The sequence below is a fragment of the Cricetulus griseus genome, chromosome 2 (assembly GCF_003668045.3).
Source record: "Cricetulus griseus strain 17A/GY chromosome 2, alternate assembly CriGri-PICRH-1.0, whole genome shotgun sequence".
Lineage (NCBI taxonomy): Eukaryota > Metazoa > Chordata > Mammalia > Rodentia > Cricetidae > Cricetulus > Cricetulus griseus.
In genome coordinates this window covers 425031241-425050410 of record NC_048595.1, presented here as the reverse complement: position 1 = coordinate 425050410, position 19170 = coordinate 425031241, and the positions used below count along the sequence as shown (strand labels likewise).

General features: G+C 41.9%; 1 protein-coding gene and 1 long non-coding RNA gene across 14 annotated transcripts in view; one reads left to right on the top strand and one right to left on the bottom strand.

The window, feature by feature from the left end:
- Positions 1 to 5330: 5330 nt before the first annotated feature.
- LOC107979147 lies at positions 5331 to 10836 on the bottom strand. The gene is made up of 3 exons (XR_003481523.2): positions 10699 to 10836; positions 6298 to 6411; positions 5331 to 6196 (listed from the first exon to the last, which is right to left on the bottom strand). It is a non-coding gene; the product is annotated as an uncharacterized LOC107979147 (long non-coding RNA).
- An 89-nt stretch (positions 10837 to 10925) lies between these two features.
- Positions 10926 to 19170, top strand: part of Fn1 (fibronectin 1) — a 68798-nt gene continuing 60553 nt past the window's right edge. For 5 of the 13 annotated variants that reach the window (XM_027397165.2, XM_027397160.2, XM_027397162.2 and 2 more), the window contains exons 1-6: positions 10926 to 11299; positions 12422 to 12550; positions 13432 to 13569; positions 14812 to 14943; positions 15986 to 16123; positions 18782 to 18937. In XM_027397165.2, the coding sequence (XP_027252966.1) occupies positions 11137 to 11299; positions 12422 to 12550; positions 13432 to 13569; positions 14812 to 14943; positions 15986 to 16123; positions 18782 to 18937 (856 nt within the window). In that variant the 5' untranslated portion in view covers positions 10926 to 11136. The remainder of the gene's footprint in view (positions 11300 to 12421; positions 12551 to 13431; positions 13570 to 14811; positions 14944 to 15985; positions 16124 to 18781; positions 18938 to 19170) is intronic. The other 8 variants (XM_027397164.2, XM_027397166.2, XM_027397161.2 and 5 more) reach the window with 5 other exon arrangements.

Genomic DNA, 19170 nt, shown 5'->3' with positions numbered 1-19170 from the left:
TCTTAAGACCAGGAAGCCGGGAGACAGGTGGGTGGGTCTCTTTTCTGAGTTCCAGGCCAGCCAGGGCTTACACAGTGAATTCCAGACCCACCATGACTAAATAGTCAGATTCCGTATCAAAAAGCAAGTATTATGGCCTCCTCCAGGCTCTAAGACAAGCCTTGACCTCTTAGTCATCTGTGGAAACATTGATTCCTTCTTTCAAAGTCGGCCTGTACCTCTGCATGTTACTCACTGCTATCCTATTCGATTTGAAATATGTCTTCCCCGAGTTTGTGTTACTATTTCCTACTGTAAACCCATCGCCCCTCCCAACCCCAAATCCCAGACTTTCCTTTAGCCAGACATTCTTTCTCCTTTGTCAAACCTCAGTGTTTGATTTCATCACAAGTGGCATGACTAAGTCACCAGGTGCTTTGGTGGTGGTTGCTGTGGAGACTTGGGTAGCAGCTCCAGTCACCACCAAGTCGTAGGTGTCAGACTGCTCCCTGCCATTTCTGCCTTTTTCATAAGGACAACAGTCAAGTAGAGTCAGGGCTCACCTTCATGAACTTGTGCCTAAATTACTTCTTTAGAGACTCTGTCTTCCATTAAGGTCCCAGTGAGAGATTTCAATGGGTGGAGCTGAGGGGAGGAAAACCTTTTGGCTTATACCAGTGCACTTAGCAGGTACTAAAATATTCAATGGGTAATCTAAATTTACCATTCAGCAGTAAATAGCAAAACATTAGGGGAGTTTGGCATAGAAACGTTAATTCTATGTGTGTCTATGGAAAGCCAGAAAGAGAGAAGGCTGTGGTACAGACTTGTCAATATCAAGGCAAAGCTAGCAAATGAAAAGGACATTCTCAAAAGGAGGGTGGCTACAAAAGTCAACCAAAAGCCTTCTGTAAAAGCATGGCTCTGGGACAGATGTGCCTAGTAACATGGGGACTGCATGAATAAAAAGTGTATTTCTGTCTCGGACAGCAGTCCCAAACTGAATGACCCAGGTCACTCACTGGTCAAGTTCTGTTCATCAGAGTGTTTCAGAGCCAAAAACTTTCCAAAACATTTTCATCATCTTTACGGTAAATGCTGGTGGGAATGAACGGGAGGAGGCATGCTGCTGAATGATATTCTCACCCCAGATCTGAAACATGTCACTTCTCACATTCCACTGGTGAGGACAATGTCTGCCACGAGGGAGGCAGGCTGTAAATGCAGTCTACTGTGAGAAAACTAACCTAGAAGGGAATGCTCTTGTGTAGACATCTGGCCGTCCCCACCATTCCCCCTTAAAAATCTGCAATGTGAGGAAAAAGATTTCCTAGTAAGAATGAAGCTAGTGTCCTCCATTAAAGAGATGACAGTACTGTTTAGGAGAAAAGCATCAGTGAAAATTTCAAGAACTACGATAAGATATTGGTCTCTACAGAGAAATGTTGAATTGGGACCACAATGAAGAAGACAAAATATTAGAGCCATGAGTAACAACTTCACATAGAAACTAACTGACATCATCTTATTTACATACTAATTATATTAAACAATAATAGACCCTATCATTATCTATCAATTAGCTTAATAATCATTAAATTTAGCACCTAACAAAGTCATGATTATAATACTTATGTCCTGCAGTGTCAAAAGCTCATTGGCTTTTGATTAAAGTTTCTTCCAATTTCAATCTTTGACATCATGCTTCAAGAGAAATAGAATTTGTTTTCAAATAGTAGACTGGTAGGAAATTATATAATATTGGATAAGCAAAGAGGCAATATTAAAGTAATAGTAAAGACTTATGTACCAAAAAGCTGCCAAAAGTAACACATTTTATTCGGCTCAGAATAGACTTTCTTTCTTTATTTTTATTTTTATTTGTATATGCATTGGTATTTGACCTGCATGCCTTTGTGAGGGAGTTGGATCCACTAGAACTTGAATTACAGACAGTTGTGAGCTGCCATGTGAGTTCTGGGAATTGAACCTGGGTCCTCTGGAAGAGCAGCTAATGCTCTTAACCATTGGAGTCATCTCTAAGCCCCAAAATAGACGTTCTAAAATCACATAATCCATGGGCTGTCTAGATAGACCAATGGATATAGCACCTATAGCTAAACCTGGTAACATGAGTTGGACCCCTGGGACCCACTTAGTAGGAGAGAGGTAACTTTTGTGGGTTGTCCTCTGATCTCCAGAGGCATGTATGCATGTATGCGTGTATGCACTCCCTGTCACCCACATGCATGTACACCCAACAAATGTTAAAATTAAAAAAAAATACATAATACAATTCCAAATTATAACTGAAATATGGTGCCAGAAAGGATCATTTTTTTCTAGTTGTTGATTAGTGTACTTAAGCTGTTGAAAACACAGAAGCCCCTCAGTAACTGCTCACAAGAAGAGGGAATAAATTGCTGTGTCACAACCATGCTGTGTGGCAATATGTTAAGGAGCTGGGGTGTCACACACACTGATGGTGACAGGCAGCACAATATAACAAAGCGAGGACAATGGCTATCATCTTAAAATACAAAAAAAAAAAAAAAAACACCTAGGAAATGATTTGAACAATTTCGTCACTAGATATTTACCCAAGAAATAAAAACCCATACATACAAAGAATGATTTATTTATACAATAAACAGAGATGAATCTCAAAATAATTATCCTCAGTGAAAGAGCCAGACACAGTGGATATTTAAAACTCTAGAAAAATGCCAACTACCCCAGAGTGACAGGAAACTGACTCATGAGGGAAGGGAGGGGAAGATTACTCCGAGGACCAGAGTACTTGGCTATGGTCTTATCAGTTGTGACCCACTTTGTGGAGTACCCTTATCAAAGTTTATGTCTCAAATGCAGTTGACATATGAAGGGAATATGTTAGAGAAAACAACAAACCATCTTTTAAAATGTCCTAATGCTCACATTATGGTGCCTCTCACTCCTCTTGAGCATCCAGAATCACAATTTGCTGAACTATCTGAGTGGATTAAGTGGTAACTTTATCTAAGCACTTTTAATTAGTTCAAGCTTAAAATAAAAACCACTCCTAACTCAAAATAAATAAATAAATGAATAAATAAATAAATAAATAAATAAATAAATAAATAAATAAATGCAAGCCACGCTTGGAGAAACAACAGTTAAAACAAAGATGTGCATTTACTGGAGAAAATTACCTTTCCATTTATGATATTGCTGGCCTGCAAAAAAAACCAAAACAAACAAAAACAACAACAAAACTCAGTCACTTAGGACAAAATCAGAATAGAACTGGTGTGCCACCCAAGATTCCATACTGTTTACTTTGCTTTGCTAAAGCTGCAGTAGGTTAATCATTTGGGTCCTCAACACTTGCATTATTCTACTTGAAAGTTTGATGGGTGGAAGGAGAAGAAAATAGGCAGAAACTGTGTCAGTTGGTGATGTCTCGGGAATCTTGCAGAACACTGACAGAAACAGGACTGCTTTGCGATAGAAGATACATTATCAAATGTCTTTGAATGGACGGCAGGGAATTACTGCTCATACGTAACTAAGACACTGCAGCTGCTGTTGGATTCCAATCTAACCCCCAACTAAGCAGATTTCAGTAGATAAGTAATAGAGTTGAAAGGTCTCCAGGACACTGTGAGAAGTTTCAAAGTACTGAAGAAAAGCTATGTTCCTAAACATCACATTGTGTTGTCACTATTGCATGGTACAAGCAAAAACATCCTTCACTTTTATGTGCATGATATCTGTAGATTTATGAAGCACTTTTTATTTTTATTTTCATTTTCTGAGACAGGGTTTCTCCGTGTAGCTCTGGCTGTCCTGGAACTCTCTCTGTAGACCAGGCTGGCCTCAAACACAGAGATCTGCCTCCTGTCTCTTACCTCCCGAGTGCTAGGATTAAAGAAAGTCATGTACCACCACACCCACCTGTTAATTTCTTCTTTGCATGAACCAAATGACTTGGTGGACACATCACGGTTTATGTTCTGTAGTTGTATCCTCACCAGATTAGAGCATTCTACTCTGGGAGGGAAAACTGTAGCGTTAGAGGGCATACCATAGCAGATATGAGAGCTTCAAGGGGAAACCTACACCCAGATACTAATTGTTCAGTTTGGAAAAGAATGCACGTGCCTTAGATATATTGCTGCCACATAAGATTAAGCCATATGCTACCATCAAGATTAGAGTGTGTTAGAATTTGGGTTGTGAGCGTTTCCTCAGAAAACAGAACTCAATATGTTTTCATGGAAAGACTTTGAGGACAGGTATATTACCAAGGTTCCGGCAGTGGATAAATCATCGATGCTCCAAGCCTCCAACAATTAGCACCTGAGAAATTTTGTCACAGCTGGAGCTGGAGAGATAGTTCTGCAATGAAGAGTACGTACTGCTCTTCCAGAGAGTCAGAGTTCAGTTCCCAATACCCAATGGCCCAAGCCCAGCAGCTCACAATCACCAGTAACTCCAGCTCAAGGGATTTCTTCTGCCTCGGGTGTCAGCACTCTCATGCATGTATTTACCCCATGCTCACAAAATATACAGGATTTTCAATCTTTAGAAAGGAAATATAGAAAAATGTTGTCACTCTAGGCCACCATGAGTAGGACGGAGCTCTTGAGGACTGGAGCCTCCTAAGAGAATATCCTGATGGAAATCTAATGTGAATTAGAGTTCCCCATCTCTGTCTCTCTTCTTATTTATTATCTCTGACCCACCCTATCCCTGGAGAGAAATTAAATTTGATTAGAACTCTAAAGGGTAATAAATGAGCAACTAAAGATTGTCTTAGAAAAGTTCATTACATATTCCCTCACCCCACCTCCTTGCCCTACCCAGATCCCAGAACCAATCTTCATCATCATGGGGAAATACTGCCCCCCCCCCGAAAACACAGGTTCTAGAAGCAGGGGGCCGCTGTCAGAATGGCAGTGGGGTGGGGGTCGGGAAGAAGTTTCCTGATCGCCTCCCTCCTGTACTTCTGTAAGCAGATGGCTAGCTGAACAGTCCAGAAGGCCGGGCCCTGGGCCCAGAGCAAAGCAAGAGGATCTGGAGGAAGATTAAAAGGTAATGCCAGAGAGTTCGCCACATTTCTTGTAACTTACATGGGGCATGACTTCAGGGAAAGCCATGAATGTCTTGCTTAAGAACATGAAGTTTAGGTCAGGGACCTTAATTTAAATTCCAGCCCTGTCTCTCTCACCTTTAAACCCTGAGCCTCAGAGTAAAAAACGAGGCTGTTAATATCTATTTCTGGCAGTTGCTTTGAGGACCAAAAGTTAAATAACACATGCAAAATACTGAAGTTCCCGGCTGTTGTCTCCATTCGAACAGGAAAGCGCTCATCATCTTAGATTTTTATTTTTACCTTTTAATTTTTTTTGTTTGTTTTTTGGAGGTTTTTTGTTTGTTTGTTTTTTGATACAGGGGTTCCTTGTGTAACAGGCTTGTCAACCAGTCTGGCTTGAACTCACAGAGATCCGCCTACCTCTGGCTCTCAAGTGCTGGGATCAATGGCATGAGCCACTACCACCAGGACATCATGTAAGAATTTTTTTTTTCTTCATTTACTGTACATTTACCAAATACTTACTCCCAGGGCACAGTGAGGACAGTGCTGGGCCTCTAGATGCCAATTATAAAACAGACTGTCCCCATCAAACTTTCAGGCATGAAGAAAGTCCTTAGGGACCATCTTTCACATTTGAAGCAAAATGACGAAACTAGGGAGCTAGGGGCTTGTGACTCAGTAGACTATGCTTGTCATGTTCAAAGCCCTGGGTTAAACCCCACCCCCACCACTGCCTTCCCAGTCAAAAAGTAGTAGTCTTTTTTTGGACTGCTCCATGATTGAACAGCCCTTATCCAACAAGCAGAAACCAGCAGTACAACACTGAGTAACTTTACAAGTGACCTCTCTTAGATGAATTGACCTCACTTTGAAGATGACATCCTCCCAAATCTTGTAGTCAATTGCTTTGCCTGTGTTTTTGCTGCAAGAGTGAGATTATGAAGTGACACATCATTTCTACAAGTCTGGTGACTTTGAGAATGTCATTCTAGAGATTTTTCTGAGCCATAGGTTCTCATTTGTCAGGATAAGAAGACGATGGGACTTAGCTGTAAGTTCTTGATGGGGGCTGGTGCCATAGCTTAGTGGCAGAGCACTTGGTTAGCATACTCCAGGCTCTGTGTTCCTTTCTCAACTCTGCAAAACAAGACAACTGTTGATAGCAAGTGAGAAACCAAGTATGTTGTTTGTTAGCAAATCATTTGGCTTAGATCTTTATTTAGTAAAAATCTACTTACTCAATTTTTTTCTATTAAGGTATTGAAATGCTAGGATTCTATGCACGGATCCATGTCATTCCTTTTTCATGTTCAAAAATGGTGGTTTTAAATGTCCATTCCATGCTGGTAAACCTTTCATAGATAATAAAAGGATATATTGAATTAATGTAGGCATGATTCACTATAAATTTTGAGAGATGTGAATTTGTCTTCATTTTTATAATTCAGCTGGATATGTCCTTAATTTGTTACCACTAACTAGATACAATGAATGACTAGTGCCACCTCCATCACAATAGTCTATTGGTATACATTTTTACTTAAATTATAATATTTGTGGTTATTTTATGCATCTGATTCTGCCTTCCTGGCCAATTGCATATGAGAAATTTGAAATACGACTTGCAAAAAGCTGAAAATAATTTAAATATGAAAAATCTTTCAGGTTATTTTTTTTAATGTCACTCTCCCAGAACAAATTGCCAACATAAAACAAAATTGGGCATAAAATCATGTTGCCAACATAAGATAAAGCCAAACTGGAAAAAGAATCAACAATTCATACAAATGAAAATTCCTCAACCACATGCTGCCTATCTTGGGGAAGTAGAGCCGGGCTGTTGAAGTGGTCCAGCTGCACAATACCTCTTTCCATTTTAAAGTGGACTCCTTTGCAAAGCCTTTGGGAGTTACATCATTCTAATGAGAAGGGTGTATTCCCATTAAGGAATGCAAAAGGTGTAGATTAAGGCTTTTTAAAGTGCTGATTTAAAAAAAAAGAAGTAACTTTAAATATAAACAAAATGCTTATTAAGTTAAAACTAGCTAGCTTTCATGGCTTAATTTAAAACCATTATCAAATACTTTCTCCCTGGTTGCAGGCTGCCTGTCAATTCTGGACAAACTGCTCAGACGCTCTTCACTCAGGCTGCCCACGGGACAGTTTATGCTTCTCCTGCACCTGGGCTTAATGAGCAGCATTTTTGCTGCCATGGCTGTTTTCAGGAAAAAAAATAAGGAGCTATTTCATGCAAAAACAAAAATAAAACAACAACAAAACTACACACACACACACACACACACACACACACACACACAAAGGTAGTATACAGACACTCATTCAGAGACAGACAGACAGACACACAAAGGCAGCATACAGACACTCATACAGAGACAGACAGACAGACACACAAAGGCAGCACACAGACACACACAGACAGAAACACACACACACACACACACACACACACACACACACACACACACATACACAAACCCCCAAAACTCAAAATGAACAAAAATGACTGTAATTTATGGCCATCCAACCTACCTATAGAAAATGAGGAAATTTATGAACATGCTACAAGATCTGGAGGTTGAGTTTCAAGGTGACCCAGACAAAGGCTTCCCCAGGCAGGACTGAGCGACTAACAGCAGGATAAAGGGCAAAGATTTTCAGAAAAAAACAGCCACTGTCACCCAACTGTATCTTTTGAAGTCCAAATGTTCTTATCAGGGATTCCCCTCCCCCAATAGGCAAGCAATTTGGTCAGTAGGGATACTGCCTATAATGTTTATTAGTCTTAAACAAACTGGCGTTTTCACTTGGAAAGTAAAAACTTACCCTCAACTTATTGTGTAAATTGTTTTTAATTTCAATCCTGAATGAATGTATCTGATAAATTATCTTTGCTCTTCACCAAGCTTTATCTCCAATTTTCAACTTGGAAAGAACTCAATCTCCTTCAGTTCTCTCCCACACATGCTCCTATTCATCTCCTTCCAACAGCAAAACACAGATGTACACGCTCCCTTTTCTATGGTGAAATTTTAAGTTGTCAGAAACACTGGGAAAATCCTGTTACCAGGGCGATTACAGGAGGAAGCAAGGCACAGTCCTTCGTGGTTGGTTGTGTCTCTCGGCCACACCCAGGAATCACATACACAGACAGCTAGCTCCCTAACAAGCTACTGATGGGGAAGGAAAGCCACCTCTATACTGAAGGCCAACCTCCTTCTAGAAAAACTAAGAAATGAGGCCTCTTTGTGGATGCTGTTGTAACCTAGGATCAAGGAAATGCTAAAGGTACTACAAACACAGAAATAGTCCTAAAACAAACAAACAAAACTCCCAACTTTACTGAGACATCATTTGCCTAATTCTGAGAAGAGAGAGATTCCCTAGATGGTTGTGAATAGTCACGGTAATATGGGTGTCGTCCGTGGTCATGTAGGTGTTGGAAATGGAACCTGGGTCCTCTAGAAGAGCAGTCAGTGCTGAAGCTGTATCTACAGTTCAGCACCCCAAGTGTAGTCTCTAAGATTTAACTATCTCTAAATTGAAGATAATTTTGATAGAGGATGGATACTGTGGCAAGGCAGATTTAATCTTAACAAAGAAAACGTCTCCACCTCCCAAATTAAAAACAAAACACAACTTTCAAGTAAAAGGGTGAAGTCCTAAGAATTCCTATAAAGTTCAGTCAAATATTATTCTGTTTTTGCTTGGAGGCCACTAGAGATATTTCTATGGAACTGAGAGAGAAAACTCTCTTCTGAAATGTAGACAGGGTTCCCAGCAAGGCTCTCATAGGTATATTATTTTAAAGTATTTTGAGTACAGTAAATACACCAAACTATCATATTTTTGTGACAAAATTCTTTTCTAACCGCTCATTTCATTCCTCCAGAATCTCCGTATTTACAGAGAGACTTTCCTACAGGTTTATCTTGCAAGCATCCTGATTTCCAGGTATCCCCCCACACCCCCAGGGAACACTTCCCAGAAGTTCACTGTTTTACAAGGAGTCCTTTTATATTTGAAAGAGAAAACTATTTTGTCAAGGGATGATGAGAAATTAAAAAAAAATAAAACTAACCCAGATGGGATTCTAAATTTGGGGCAATCTATGGCACTCCTTCAACTCCGAGTGTTGGTCAGAAAGATCCTCAAGAGTTTTTTACACCACTTATAAGAAATTGGTATTCGCTGTGGTTTTTTGTTTTTAGTTCTTTACATCAATAAAAAAATAAATGTTAGTTTTGTGTCTTTAATGTGATGAAGATTTTATAGAACATACAGTTCAAATTATCCTCACGGCAGTTCCCGAAGGCGGAACTTTTGGCGAAAACAAGAACCTGGTAGAAATAACATATTTTGCTGGTAGCTTTAATATGTTCTCAAAGCAAACGAGACCTCGTGCCTAACCGAAGGAGAAAGCCAAGTTTGGGGTGAGGATCTGCTGCTTTGAAAGCTGTGGGCTTCTCGTTTTTGAAGCCCTTCAAAAGCAACTGTGCCTGTGTGTGTCTGGAAAAAAAGAGAGAGAGAGAGAACCAGTGTTTAGAACTGCTGACTGCGGGGGGGGGGGGTATCTCCGGTCCCCTTTACAACCTCAGGAGTGTAGAATGTCCGGAGAATTTTCAGTGGAACTTTATACATTCTTGGAGCAAATAACAATTGAAATATAAAAAAAGAAAAATCTGGCGGCGGAGGAGGAGGGGTGGATAGAGGAATTCTTCCATGACAGTGAAGTCTACAAAAAAGAAAGTGACCACGCGAAGGGATTGGGGGAAAGCTGGAGGAAGTCAAGACCTAAAGGCTTTTCTGCCCATGCCCGCTCTTTTACAGAGGCCACCTCTTCTCTGGATGCAAATGGCCTAGTGAACATGGCATGGACCGGAAGGTTTTTCCCTCCTTCATCAGCCAGTTCAACTACTCCTCTTCTCAAACTGTTCACTCTCCTTCTAAAGGAAACGGGCACTCCATTCCCAGGAGAGGAAAACTTTGCTTCAGGACTCAGAAAAGAAACTGTTGCTTCATCTTTGCAGAGAAACTTGGTCGTGTGAGTTTGCCTGCCGTCTGCCGAGCTCCACGGAGAGCCCCCAGGGCAAGGGTCACCTTTGCCACGCGTTCACTCTCTCCCAGCCGGCTCTTGTTCGAAATCATGTAGGTATTGCTTGGAGGAGCTGGGGTCTGAGCCCAACAGTGTAAAGCAAAGGGGGACCCTAGGCGGCGCACAGGAGACCCAGGAAAAGCACCCAGAAGCAGCCGCCCCACCCCGGGGCTGCAAAAGTGAAGTCTGGATTCCTACAGCCACAAGGTGGTGGCCACTTTATGACTTTCTCGCTCCCCACAAAATACACTCCGGTGAGGACAGACTTTTCTCAGAGGTGACGCAATGTTCTCAAACACCACCACAGCCACCAATTTAAAAAAAGGAAAAAAAAAAAAAAGAGGAAAAAGAGGGGGGCAAGCCTTGTCATCCCAGGCTTCATGTAGCTCCAGCTCCTCCCTCCCTTCCCTCCGGGTCTATCTCACTTTACAGTCGTTTCCCATCCCTACCCCCAATCCTCCTCCAAAAAGTTTGACGACCGCAAAGGAAACCAAAAGGGGAAAAAAAAAGTTTTCTAGCCCCAGACCTGGCGGGAGATCAGCATCTCTTTTGTTCGGGGCGAACCCACCGTCCCCCGTGACGTCACTCGCACTCCGGGCCAATCGGTGCGCGGTCGGCGGCGGCTGCGGCGGCAGGAGGGGTGGGGGGAGTGGGGCCGGTCCCTCCTCCCCAGCCCGCAGGGCCTCGTGGGGGGCGGGAGGGGACTGTCCCATATAAGCCCCGGCTCTTGGGGCATAGCCGCCCGCACCCGCTGCGCTGCACTAGGGGAGGAGAGGGAGCCCCGGGCTTGAGCGGGACCTGCGGCCACAACTTCTGGTCCTCTCCCGCCTTCTTTCCAGCCTCTGTTCCCCATCTTCTTACAGGCGTCCGCACCTCAGGACTTTCCCCCGCAGACTGCGAAGGGACCCACACTTCGGGGCCACTTGCCGCCTGGGGAGGGCGACTCTCCTCCCATCCACTCAAGATGCTCAGGGGTCCGGGACCCGGGCTGCTGCTGGCCGTCCTGTGCCTGGGGACAGCGGTGCGCTGTACCGAAGCCGGGAAGAGCAAGAGGCAGACTCAGCAAATCGTGCAGCCTCAGCAAATCGTGCAGCCTCAGTCCCCGGTGGCTGTCAGTCAAAGCAAGCGTGAGTACCGACAGTCTGGCTGAAACCAAGCGGCCGGCTGCAGGGATGGGTCAGTCCTCAGCGCCCGCTGAAGTTGTAGCGAAAGTTTTGCGCGCGTGCGTGGCTGGGCGAGCGTGTGTGAGTGCGCGCTTCACTGAAAGAAACCAGCTGTGGACACAAAAGGCTTAGGTTTGAACAGGCTGGTTGGGGGTGGAGGGCTCTGGAGAAGATCCTGCAGTTGCGGCGGGGACCGTATGGTCCGCCCCCCCCCCCGCCCCCACAGTGCGCTAACCAATTCTACACCTTCAGATTGCCCTGCCCGGAGCCAAAACTTGTGGTGAAAGAGAAAAGTGACACAAATTTAGACATTTTACGTCTGAGATTAGCGTGATCCCCTCTGCTCCTTATTTTCTTTATTACTAAATAATTGGTTAAATATTTTCCAAATGGGCATGAGGAAAGGATATCTAAATAGTCTCTGACCAACTTGAAAGAGTTGGCTCGGTGCTGCCGTTGGGCTACCTCACCAACAGCAAGGATTGCAATTTCTCTTGGAGTTTTTTAGAGACACACCCTTCTTTTACTTGGGGCTAGAGGAAAATTTAAAAGTTCCCCCTCCTCATTTTTTTATTTTTGAGTTAGTCTCACACTGTAGCCTAAGCTAGCCCCATTACTCTTCCTGTGTAGCCTAGGCTCGTGTTAAACTTGGAGCAATTCTCCTGTCTCAGTTTCCACAGAGCTGGGGTTACAGGCATGGTCAACAGCACACCCAACTTAGCGTTTTCTTGTCTTTTTTTTTTTTTTTTCTAAGACTATTGAAGTGATTTTAAAGGTGATTTCTATTATTTGTGTATCATAATGTTTCCACATTGCTGATGTAGTTCTCCTGGTCAGATGGACATGACATCATTATATAACTTTTAGCCAAGTTAAAAGATAAGAAAAAATATGTAAATACCCACCTACATAAATAATGCTTAAGTCTTTGGACAGCTAGTTTCCACTTCCTTATTTTAGTGGAATATTGTTTTTATGAGATTTTTGTGTTCGTTCAGTCTTGCCAATTCTGTTGACAAAATTTTGTTCGGGGAATAAAAGAGGAGGGATGAAATTGTAATTACCTTTCCCTTCAATTCTTCACAGCTGGTTGTTTTGACAATGGAAAACACTATCAGATAAACCAACAGTGGGAACGCACCTATCTAGGCAATGCCTTGGTTTGTACCTGCTATGGAGGAAGCCGAGGTTTTAACTGTGAGAGTAAACCTGAACGTAAGTGGAATGCAGTCTGGTCGCTGGCAAAAATGATGCTGACTTATTAAAGTTAACTTTCAATAAAAATAATTTGCCCCCCCCACTCCACCCCTGTAGAACTGCCGCTAATTCCCTCTTTGTCAAACCTCTGGTATTGGCTTTTCACATGCTCCTCTTACCCCTAAAACAAATGTATTCCAAACTAGCTTCCAAAACCTTCATTTTATTCTCAAAGAATTTGATTAGAAAATGAAAGGTTTTGCCTGTCTTTCTTCAAAAAGAAAACTTACAAAAGTTTGCTTATAAAAGTTTAATTTATTAGAAAGTTATCTCAGATCTTTGGCTCTCACATTATGGGCCAAGAAATGCTTTGAAGCTCCTGTGTTGTAAAGTGATTTGTTAGCTGCAGTTCAATGAGAAACCACCACCACTTCTGAGACTTTGAAGGCCCTTGATATGTTTCTTGTGAATCACAGCGGTCCCTCCAGAGAAACTGCTCAGGCTACAGGGGAAACATGTCAGTCAGGCTGACAAAGGCCAGTGCCTGCTGAGAGGAAGGCAACCTTCAAACTGTGTGCCTCCCACGTGGCCCTTGAATTGATTTCCCCAGTTTGAGGCTGGAATTTGAAACCTTTTCTTTGCAACTCAGCTGGTCATAGGGTGTGGCTTCTTCCTGAGAATTCTTTACATTGTAAAGAGAGAACAAATTGCAGAGCTTGCCAAAGGCCAAGAACTATGGTTTCATTAAATCATAACTTGAAATTTTTTGAAGTCTCATCTCAGTTACTTGTAGTGTTGCTACTTGTGACCCAGAAGAGGGGCATCTCCCTCAGATGGATGGGAGGGATAGACAAGCTTTTATGTGTGTGAGGCTCACGTGGGCTTCTTCTTCTCCACAGCTGAAGAGACTTGCTTTGACAAATACACTGGGAACACTTACAAAGTGGGTGACACTTACGAGCGCCCTAAAGATTCCATGATCTGGGACTGTACCTGCATCGGGGCTGGGCGAGGGAGGATCAGCTGTACCATTGCAAGTAAGAAAGGCGCTCTGTAATGTGGTGGAGGGCCCATAAACATGTATTTCTCCATCCTGTCCCTGCCGTTTTCTATTGCCTGTGACAGAATATTTCTTACTTTGGGATTTACCCCTGTGACCCTACCCACGTGGTCACCCACCTACTTCTTGTACCTAAGCTGAGGAAGAAGGGTCTAATAGAGGGGTGTGTGTGTGTGTGTGTGTGTGTGTGTGTGTGTGTATGTGCGCGCGTGCCAGTGCACATGTGCACACGAGAGAGAGCATGAGCATGCGTGTATACCGTGGAACCAGGTAGATCTCTTGGTTCTTTTCAATAAGGTATCCACAGAAGATCTACTTATTTTACATTCCCGGGCATCTTCAAGTCAGATTGATCATTTGATCATCTGCAGTGATGAACCAGCCACACTTTTGTTCTTCGTCATGCAGGCTGGTTCTCTATGATGAAGAGGCTAGACCTAGGGAGCTGATCTTTCTGTTCTCAAATAGAACATAGATGATGAGCACAGTGTATTTCCAAGGAACTTTGGTGCTGGGCTTCAAGAACTCTGTAGCTAAGGCAATCTTTCCAGTATGACTCACTGGGTTGCCAGTACTTCTATTAATAAAGCACTTTAAAAAAATAGTTTTTAAATATAAGTCCTATGTCCAAAAGAACCAATCATATACCCAACCAATATTCTCAACACTTAATGTTAGGGTTTTTCCAAGTTTCTTGGCAAAACCCAAGAGTCAATAGCACACAGTGTTTAGAATTCTGTAGACAATCCAGCCATTGGACTCAAAAGCCTGAGAAAATATCACACTTGTGAGTATGTGTGTTTGCTTTCCACCATAGTGGTATTTACTTCTAGAGTAAAATGCAGTCTATCCCTGCCCCAGGAAATTGGAATGCTACACCATATAGCATATTTACTATATAAGAAGCGGCTATTCTTTCCAGTCCTTTTCTATCTTGGGAACAAATTGGCTGTAATCTCTCTGGGGGAACTATTATTTTTGACCCCTCTGCCATTCAGATTTATCTGTGGCTTCCCTTTGTGCTTTAACAATTGACCCAAAGTAAGCAGCTATGTTGTTAGCCTATCTCCTGCCTGTGACAGGAAAGCTGTTCTCAGGTTGAGGGAGTCTCATGTGGGCCCACATAAGTACTTCTCTCAGGTGGAACACGAGATCACCACCCTCCTTAATTCTCTGTATGTATCACTTTATCCTAACATTTGCTTTTTTTCTGGAACAGATCGATGCCATGAAGGGGGTCAGTCCTACAAGATTGGTGACAAGTGGAGGAGGCCACATGAAACTGGTGGTTACATGTTAGAGTGTTTGTGTATGGGAAATGGAAAAGGAGAGTGGACCTGTAAACCTATAGGTAAGCTGCTTGTAGGGATGGTTGTGGGCAAAGGGCAGGGTGGGGTGGGAAGCAGAGCTGTAATGTGTGGATACCAAATCACTGGGCAAGATATCTGAATTACAATGGAAAGATCAGTGAAATGTTATGGGATTCCCAGTCTTAACAAAATTAGATCTTGAAGTACAAACCATGGAGAAATCTTAATTTTGTTTCAAAAGCCTGAGATCGAATTAAAATATTTAGGAAGACGTAATTTCTTTTATCTCTGATGCTGTCTCCTTGGTGAAGACTTGTTATTTAAAGGAGAAAAAGGGACACTTTTGACACATTTCTTGTTGCAACACAGTGGACTAAAACACAACATGGCGTGTGACTCTGGTCACACCTTGGTAATTCCTTTAAAAACAAAACATTTTCTTTTTGTCTCAGCCTCATTTGTACTCTGTGAATCCAAAAGTTTTTTATTCTGTTTCCTTGTTCTTTAAATCATAGTTGTGGTATTTCAAATTTGTTTCGTCTTTGATTTTTATAGAAGTCGAAAATTGAAATAGCTTTCTTCTCATTCTATTTAAGTCATTCGTGATTCAGATTGGGATTTGGTTTAGGGACACGGTTTAGTGATAGAGCACTTGCTGAAGCAAACATAAGGAAGGTCCTGGGTTCAATCCCCAGTACCACATTAATGAATTAAAGATTTAAAAAAAAAATTGGGAGTTTGCACAGCATCATCTCCCATGGGGTACATACATTGATTCTTTCCACTTGAAATGCTAGTGAGAAGCTTGGGAACTGGCAGCAAATAGTCTGTGTACTCATTAGGGGAACAGAGTTTGCCTGCCAACTGGCCCTGGGCTTCCTTTTGCTTTGGCTACATGCTATGTGCTTAGCTTCAGGGTGTGCCTTCTTTTCTGAACAGAGTGCTACTTAAAAAAAAAAAAATGTGGCTGGATTTTTGCTTACACACTACACTTAGAATTACAGGGAGATGCTATAATTTTAAATAGCTTTTTTCTTTCCCCCTCCCTCTCTCACTCTTTCTGTTTTCCGATTTCTTCTGCAGCTGAGAAATGTTTTGATCATGCTGCTGGAACTTCCTACGTTGTGGGCGAGACCTGGGAAAAGCCCTACCAAGGCTGGATGATGGTGGACTGTACTTGTCTGGGCGAAGGCAGTGGGCGAATCACCTGTACCTCCAGAAGTAGGTTTTAGCTCTTTTTGGTTGAAAATTCGGCCTGCTGTTGGCTTCTGGATTCCTAGAGAGAGTTGTAGTGCTGTGTCACTTGGAAGAGACCCAACACACAACATGCTTTGGCAGCTTTAAGATATCCAGAAAAATTGTAAAACCAACACATTTTTCTTCTTCGGAGAACACTAAGTAGAAAAAGCAACTCTCCATTCAATGCTATCTTAGGCAGTCAGCTAGTAAAATGAGCCTTAGTGTTTATTCAAATGCTGAATGTGTCATCTTAGACCTGGAGATTATCACTGAGGTATTTCCCTAGTACTAAGGACAGTTAAATCCCTAAAGTAGCATGAAAATAAATCCTTTGACATGGGGGAGCTATTGACATGGAAATAAAAGGCTCTAAAAGTTCAGATTTCCTTCTATGTTTGAAGTTTAAGTAAGGTTTATTTATAAAACAAAAGCTTAGTGAAAAATGAGAAGTGTTCAGTATTACCCTTCTAATAGGAAAGTGCAATCAATTTCTGTGTGTTCACATATTGAGCTACAATATGACTATTAAGGGTCTCACTTCTCTGTAAAGTAGATATTGCTGTAAATGCTGAGTTAGAAAAAAAAAAACCAACAACCATAGGTAAACAGGTAAATACATCCACACACAAGAACAGAGGTCAAAGGAAGGGCTTTGCTGGTTGGTGCTTTCTGTCAAGACCCCAGCTAACAATATTGTCACACCTGTACCTTCCCAATACTATTTTCAGTGTCTTTGTTGACACTCCTAATGCTGTGCTTTGTAAATGACTGAGTATCAACAAACTTTGACCATCTCTGGAGTTCTCTGGAGGCTGGGCTATTTATTGTCCAATTAATATTTCCCTCCCTCTGCCCCTTTATACAAAGTGAGTGCTTATAAAATTTCATTGAACAACTTATTTTTCTTTGAGAAACTTCTTAGCTTTCTATCAGAAGAGTTTTAAGTGGTAAATAAAAGTTTGAAATAGATTTCTTTCTAAATTTGCTTATTTTGTGTGTAGACATAGAAGGCACACATGCCACTGTGTTCATGGAGAGGTCAAAGGACAATTTAGAAGAATTGATTCTCTCCACCAAGCAGGGTCCAATGAGCTCAGGTTGTCAGGTTTGTCAAGTCCCTTTACCCACTGAGCCATTACAGTGGCCCAGAATTGGACGTCTAATTTGTCGGAAGACTGAAGATCTTCACATTTTTAAATGCGCCGGGCGTTGGTGGCGCATGACTTTAGTCCCAGCACTCGGGAGGCAGAGGCAGGTGGATCTCTGTGAGTTCAAGGCCAGCCTGGTCTCCAGAGCGAGTGCCAGGATAGGCTCCAAAGCTACACAGAGAAACCCTGTCTCGAAAAAAATAAATAAATAAACAAAAAAACATTTTTAAATGCTAAAGATCTAATGAACCAATAAGTTTGGAGGAAATATTTGATCATTTTCCATGATCTATTTTTGTTTAGCAAATTTGATCTTGAGTGGTATTCTTAATAACTATTTTAAGCTAAATAAATAAAACACATTTAAGATATTTAGATTTGATTTTACATTCATTTTAAAACTATGCTTCAGCAAAATCCAAGGCTTTTGTTAGTTTGAAATTCTACTGATGGAACTTTGAACACAGAGGCAGTAATTAAGACTTCAGCACCATCTTAAAAGGGACAATAAGGATGCCTGAGGCCAGTTTTTTGTGTTTTTTTTTTTTTTTTTTTTTTAATAGCAGTAATAAGGGACTGCATCCTTAACTTCAGAGCAGATCTTTTAACCATGGGATAAAGAGCCATTTTTGTTGGTGATTTTTATATTTTGATGATGATGATGATGATGATGAGACAAATTCTTCTGAAGCCCTGGCTGGCCTAGAACTTCCTATGTTAAGAAAGACCTTGAACTCTTAACCCTCCTGTCTCTACCCCCCAGGTGCTGGGTTAGAAAGATGGTGACTTTGTGACTTCTAAAGCAGGTATTTTAGAATTGGGCAGGAAAAGAGAACCTTCTAGCCAAAGAAAGTGTTGTTCCACAGAAAGTCCTTTACATAACAAGTGGAGGAAGGGATGCTTTAATCACTTCCTGGCTTCCCTGGGGCAGCTGGACAAGGCCCTTTGAGAATGACCTGCCTCCCTAATGTTTCTAGAGCTGTGTGGATAGTTGGCTATTGGAAGGATGGCCATATGCAATAATTACCAGGAGAGAGTCTGGAAGACACTGAGGAGTGAAAGACTAGCAGAATGCCAGAGATTGAACTGGGTCCAAGAAGCAATGTAAAAATGTCTTCAAAAACATTTTTTTTTAATCCCAGAACTCAGGAGGCAGAGGCAGGCAGATCTCTCTCTGTAAGTTCAAAGCCAGCCTGGCCTACAGAGCAAGTTCCAAGACAGGCTCCAAAGCTACATAGGGAAATCCTGTCTCGAAAAACAAACAAAATTTAGATCAATGAAAGACCACCAAACAAGTTTTTTGGCAAATTTAAGAGGTGGGACCACACTGTAACAAACGTATCTGAATTTTAATATCTGGGTATGGACATGTTACACCAACAACCACTTACAAGCATTCAATACAGCATTGCTGTTTTTGTTTGAGTGACTTCGTGCTTGTCAGTCACTACCTTCAATTCTACATTCAATACTTGCTTCTTTTCTGAAATAGACCGTTGCAATGATCAGGACACCCGGACATCCTATAGAATCGGAGACACATGGACCAAGAAGGACAACCGAGGAAACCTGCTCCAGTGTGTGTGCACAGGCAACGGCAGAGGGGAATGGAAGTGTGAGCGGCATGCTCTCCAGAGCACTTCAGCTGGTGAGGCGCTGGGACGGGGGACCAGCTTGACACACCATTTGAAAATGATTTATAGCGTTCCAGCTAAGAAGCTGAGATCATTTACATAATTTTGCTTAAAACTGATTAGTCATTCTAGATTTTGAATGGAGTGAAAATGGGTCTTGGAGGTTGAGAAATTGTTTTAGCACTACAAGGTATAACAGAGGTTTGAAAACATAGTGAGACTCAGGTAACGGCTCTATCAGTACAGT